The sequence below is a fragment of the Pseudophryne corroboree genome, chromosome 4 (assembly GCF_028390025.1).
Source record: "Pseudophryne corroboree isolate aPseCor3 chromosome 4, aPseCor3.hap2, whole genome shotgun sequence".
NCBI lineage: Eukaryota > Metazoa > Chordata > Amphibia > Anura > Myobatrachidae > Pseudophryne > Pseudophryne corroboree.
In genome coordinates this window covers 47,049,998-47,056,445 of record NC_086447.1, presented here as the reverse complement: position 1 = coordinate 47,056,445, position 6,448 = coordinate 47,049,998, and the positions used below count along the sequence as shown (strand labels likewise).

The 6,448-nt window shown below is 41.7% G+C and overlaps 1 protein-coding gene across 1 annotated transcript; it reads left to right on the top strand.

The window, feature by feature from the left end:
• Positions 1-585: 585 nt before the first annotated feature.
• On the top strand, positions 586-1,518 carry LOC134910821 (taste receptor type 2 member 39-like). Its single transcript, XM_063919205.1, has one exon. The coding sequence runs from the start codon at positions 586-588 to the stop codon at positions 1,516-1,518; it is 933 nt and encodes a 310-aa protein (XP_063775275.1).
• The last annotated feature ends 4,930 nt before the right edge of the window (positions 1,519-6,448 follow it).

The following is a 6,448-nucleotide window of genomic DNA, read 5'->3' as shown; positions in this document are numbered from 1 at the left end:
AGGGTCGTGACTAGGTTATTCTTCCGCTCTCCCAGACTCCTGCCCTTGTTCTAATGTTCCGCAGAGTGGGATATTGTGGAATGCATTTGGAAACCCCCCTCTAGGGATCCTGCGTTTGCCACTGGTATGGGAGAACTCTTGCGCACCATGAGGAACCCATGCAGACAAGAAGAAAATGTAGAAACTTCACACTGATTGGGCCCTGTTTTGGAACTGGACTAATGACCTCAGAGATGTAAGGTACAATGCTAACCACTACACAACAGTGCTGCCCATTATATGGCTTAATATTGGTTTAATATTGTTAATATTGCTGACAAATGTCCAGAGATTTCTGCTGCAATAACAAGGAGCAGATTTTCACTCAAATCCGTTGTTGCTTTAAAGTAACAATCACTCATCGTATTCAAAAGTAAAATTGTAAATGTGTAGTCAAATGTTATGTAAAACTTATAGTAAACTATCCCTATATATATAGCGGATATTAACTCCTAGTTGTATAAGTCTGCAGTCTGCGCAACAAACCAGACAGTTCCGGAGGGGTGTGAAGTCACTGACATCGCTGCATCATCCTATCAAGAAAATATGAATTTCCCAACATTTATCCTGATACTAACTGTCAGCTGTTCTCTGATATGTGCAGGATTTCTTCTCAATGCATTTATTGTGATACAATCCTTCATTTGGTGGCTGAAGGGAAAAACTCTTCAAACAGCTGACATTATTATGACCAGCCTGGGAGTGGTGAGGATTGTTCTTCTAACTGCATTCCTTAGGATTACCATTGAGGCAATTGCTGCTCATTCCGTCCTTCCAAACAAGAATACTTCAGCAGTTTATATGACTGGAATGATGTCAGTGGCGTTCTGCAGCCTGTGGTGGGGCACCGTGCTCTGCGTCTTCTACTGCGTGAAGATCACAAGCTACAGCAACAGATTATTCATGAGACTTAAGATGAACATCTCCAGGATGGTCCCCTGGGTGCTCCTGACATCACTGCTGGTGTCTTTTCTCTCCAGTCTGCCCAACATATGGTGCATGTACCCAGGACGTTACATGAATTCTACCCAGGACAGTTACAGCTCTAGCATTGGGAATGGAACTGTGGAGGCCAATTATGTGAATGTGTTCATCGTCTTCCTCTCAGGATCCATCGCACCATTCCTCATATTCTGCGCAGGCATTTGTCTACTGATTGCGTCACTCCTAAAACACACCCGGAATATGAGCAGCAAAGATTCGGGGTTCACTAATACCCAACTAGACGTTCATATTAGTGTAATTAGAAATATGGTCTCTTTTCTGTTATTTTATGCTCTGTATTTTATAACTGGGAACGTTATGTTTCTGAATTACACAGAACATCCATCCTATGTTCTAATCTGCAGTACGTGTGCCTCTGCCTACCCAAGCCTGCACTCTATCATGCTAATAGCCAGCAATGCCAAACTGAAGCGCTCTCTCCTGGCTGCTCTGCTCTGTGCAGTAACCAGTAACCCAAATGACCAAATGCCATAACATAAGCTGCTCAGTAATCACGGTAGGCTATAGTGTGACTTTCAATTGGAAATCAACCATAAAGTAACTTAATTAAATGTCTGATATTTAATTTAATATTTATTTCTACTTAAAATAGATTGATTAATTTCTTTACTCTCTACATAGTATATTTGTATATAAATAGTGTGTCTATATATACTGTATATATTTATATATATATATATATATATACTAAGATATATACAGTAAGGCAGCTTTTCGCATACTGTACTGTATATATACAATTCTGGACCAGCCAGACCTTCCGTAGAGTATGTGAAGAGCCGCCTTAGCTGGGATTGTTTATGTTGGGATATTAACATATTAAAGCATAATGTTACTTCTGCTTTGATGACCTATTCTTTAAGGACAATTCTTATATAGATTTCAAGAGATATATACTTTTTTTTTGCAAATTAGGATACATAGAAAACATTTTTTGAGATTAATATAGGTTTATAGCTTGGTATTTTTCACTGATAATGTTTCACATTACAGATATCTGGTTTTCTCCATTTCGGCTGCACATACAGGTGGACACTTTTACGTTATTGACAATGATACAGTATATATCTGGATAATTGCAAGGACCCTTACCTGAGGAAGTCTAAGTGATGCAACGGATCTGAATTAGGACGAAGTTCATTGGGATTGCAGCACGGCTGGCTGATGTCTTCCAAATTTTTATTGATACAAGCCTTGTTACTGTAGTTTATATTCATTCTACATGGGATTCCTATTTCTGGGGTGATATGTATATGTATAAATAGGATTATGCTATGTTTTTGTTTATGACTAATTTTAAGTGTTGTTAAAAAAACAACTGGCTAAAGGAGAGAAGTCCGTATAAAACTGCATACCGGGCATAGGGACTAGCTGCTTGAAGGTTGATATCTCTGGTTCTAGGCATAGAAGAGACAATCTGCCAGTGTCCACCAAAAGGGGAGAGTCACAGCTTTGGCGTATGCCCTCAGAAAAACTCTCTGTCAGACAGAACCCGAGATATCTGGCTAGGAAGAGCAATTAACAGCCTCGGATGGGGACTACTGCTTGGAATATCTCCGCTTCCCCAGGGCTGATTTAAAAAATCTGGTACTTCTGGAAAAAAGGTACCTCAGCTATCAGCATAGGGCCCCTGTACTCCTGGGGCCCTTAGGCAACTGCCCACTGTAAAAAGTCGGCCCAGGTAAAAGAGCTGGTCCAACTGTTTTCTGCCCCCACCCCCTGGCACCTCATCCAAGCACTCAATGCATTCTGTCACTGGGACCTCTCTTGGCAATTGCCACTCAGGGGTCACTTGCAGATGCTGTGGCTCCTGGCACTTTGAAGACCGAGGGTCTGATTTAGGGGCTGGTTTAGGGGTAGGGTGGGGTGCGGCTCTCCACCTCCAGATTTGTCTCAGTGCCATTTTGCCCTTCTTTGCGTCCTGCAGTCCTAGTCTTCAAGATGCGGATCAAACACACATCCGCAGGTGCAACCTCAGCAGCATAGATCAGTTCTCTCTACACAGCGCTGGTCCCCAACACTCCAAATGCGTCTTCAGATCTGGGTCTATGTATTGAGTCTTGGAGAGAGATAAAGTAGATGGAGCTAAAGTACCAGCCAATCAGTTCCTAACTGCCATGGTACAGGCTGTGTTTGAAAAAACCCCAGAAAGGGTTGACTGGTACTTTATCTTCATCCTCTTTATCCCACTCCAATGCTTAGTACATAGGCTCTATCATTTCATCTCCATCCACATTATCTCTCTCCAATGCTTAGTACATAGCATTCCCAGCTGGTCACAGATTTGAAAAATGTTGCCAGAAAGCCTCTCGTCTTTCCACCTTGGGCGCAGGGTTATTACAGTTAAGGGATGGGGTGCTGGCACATGGGTCACTTTATTTACATTACTGTGGCTCACGCTGCTTGCTCGCCCATCAGAGACATGAAGCTGGGACAATCAGCAGAGGGGAAGTCAGCAACGGGGTCACTAGTGTGCAGCTCCCCCCCTAAGGACTGATGAGCCAGCTTCAAAGGTGCAGCCAACAATAGGGCTCCAAGGTGTCAGACTGCCCTAGCATTTAATCTATTAACAACACAGCCGTATTACATTCTTCCCCCTTAGAACAATACATGTCCTATGTTTTCAACAATCAGGGCCGGTGAGAGGGGGGGGGGGTCAAAGGGGACACTTGTACCGGGTCCCAAGGATTAGAGGGGCCCCAAGTATATGCCACTTAGTACCCAGCAGGGATGTGATCCGTCTTATCCAAATATGGCAGCCAGCTGTAGGTGGTGTGGCCGCAACCTCAGAGTGACAGGAGCCTCTCACACGAGGCGCTAGCCTCTTTTGGTAGGGTGTGAGAGCCGCATGGTTCCTGCTGTGTGGTGTTCATATATGGATACTGGGGAGTGCAGCACAGGTGAGTCTCTCCCCGAGGTAACAGTGGATTGGTGAGGGGATACAGGGATTTGGGATGGGGTAGGGGGGCTGGTAATGCAGCATGGAGTCATTGGGGAGAGACAGACTGTGGGGTGTGTGAGGTATGAAGGAGAGATATACATATTTATAAATTTGAATAAATATATATACTGTATATATATATATATATATATACTGTGTATATATATATATATAGAGAGATAGATATATAGATATACTGTGTATATATATATATATATATATATATATACATACGTATATTCATTATTAACAGTTTCTTACATAGCACATGAAATTCTGTTGCACTTAATATATATATATATATATAATTCCAATGTGACCGGCACTCCAAATAAATGTTTAAATACCTGGGTGCCCTCCCACGATCCAAACGGAGCAAACACAGAGAGAGAAGAACAGGCGGCACTCCACGGATTTTCAAAAACGTTTCAGGTGCTGTTTAATCACACCTTTCGTCAGGATACCAGGTATCCTGACGAAAGGTGTGATTAAACAGCACCTGAAACGTTGATATTCAAGCTTGTGTAGCAGTCTCTTTTTTGAAAATCCGTTGAGTGCCGCCTGTTCTTCTCTCTCTCTCTCTCTCTCTCTCTCTCTCTCTCTCTCTCTCTCTCTCTATATATATATATATATACACACACAGTATATATATATATATATATATATATATATATATATATAAAAGAACATTATCTAATACAGACAATGGTAGTTTATGTATATATCTGTGTTACTAGTATATAATCTACCAATCATATTTTGGAGTTGTATTTATATTTTTATTTATATAGATTCCAGTGATTAACCATATATTCCCCAGTAACCACTGTTTTGATGGTTTGTAAATGTGTTTTCTATTATTTACATTGTTTGACAGTTATTTAGATTGTTAATAATATTATATTAAATAGATGTTTTACTGTTATGACGTGTCTTGATAATTTCCTAGTTTTTGCCCCATCATATTCTATTATCTTTTCACACATATCACTTTTTTAGTAGCCGATTCCCACCCCTGTTTTTTTTTTCTTTCTTCTCTGTGCAAACACTTTTTGCCTGGTTACTGTCAGTGCTTATTTAAGCGCACCGAGCTGCCTTGGCTTGTGGGATGTCATGGTAATTCCATGTGCATGTACAGTAGCTACTATAATAATCTGTGTGAGTCATACATATGGGGAAGGAAAGCATGTTCTCTTTCAAATGGGTCTGGTGTAATTGTCAATAGAAACAGTGACAGTTGTGGTGGCTGGCATAAAATCAATAGGCGGTATGGCTTCCTTTTTGCAGGTGCACGGACCCCTGCATTAGTCCTATGCACTGGCGTGTTTATATTGAGTGCAGTGTGTACGGTTCACACGGGCCATTGGGGTCCAAACCATACACCCTGCACCCATTTTTTTCAATACTTACCCTCTGGAGTCCTGCGTCGGCAGCAGCAGCGCTGCAGCAATTACCAGTAAAATGGTGTTTCGGCCATGTTCCTGGTGTTTTCTGCATGTGCCATTTTCCCAGAGACCTGCACATGCTAGAGGACAGTGCTAGGGACCCCTAGTGACCCTAGTACCCAGAGTCTACATTGCTTCTGGCTAGAGAACAGAGGGCCCCGATGGAGTCTGTACACAGGCCTCCTTCTCTCTAGAAGTGCCCGTGGTCCTCTGAATTCTCCCATTAATATAAGTTATTAAACTTGGCTTCCGTGGCTGCCCACAACTACAGTACAGCCACTTTGCGGGTGATTCAGAGTCCGTCCCACAGTTTAAAAATAAAAAAAATTGTACTGATACCATGTAGTGACTGTTTGCGGCCAAATTTGATCATGTACAGCAGAAACTCTCACATATAACAGCACAGAATGTTACAGCAAAAAATGTGACTTACTAAGGGTGGTATCCTAGTCGCAGTGCTACTCCAATTAGCACCAATGGCGGCACCCTTTTTCCCCCATTGCCAGCACTTATCTGGGATTATGCTTCGGGAGCCTGAGGCATTCACGATAAGGGGGCACTGGATCCGTAATTACACATGGGATCAGGGTCTTATCCCCAATCCCATGTATTTTCATGCGATTGTGGGTCCAATTTCGCCTTATTAAAATAGTCTCAAATTTGATACCGCGATAACAACTATCAGTCATTAATCACAAAATCCGCCCATTTTGATTGGCAAAAACAGCATTGAGACTAATAGTATACCGCCCAAATCAATATTTGGCATATTATAATACTAGTCAGTTGGTATAAACCACAAGCGACTGTTGAGAATTTTTACTTTCTCCATGTGTTCTAGAGGTAGCAATCCAGTTTTATTTCCCACTAACATATTTAGCGGGATTTTCAATTGTCCCCGCTAAGTTTTCTGTGAAAAAAAAATTAAATGGTGAATTATCGCCATTTTTATCTGATGTTTGGCATTTGGGCATTCAGTTATACCGTTTTAATTTTGCACAAAATAAAAAAACAGGGC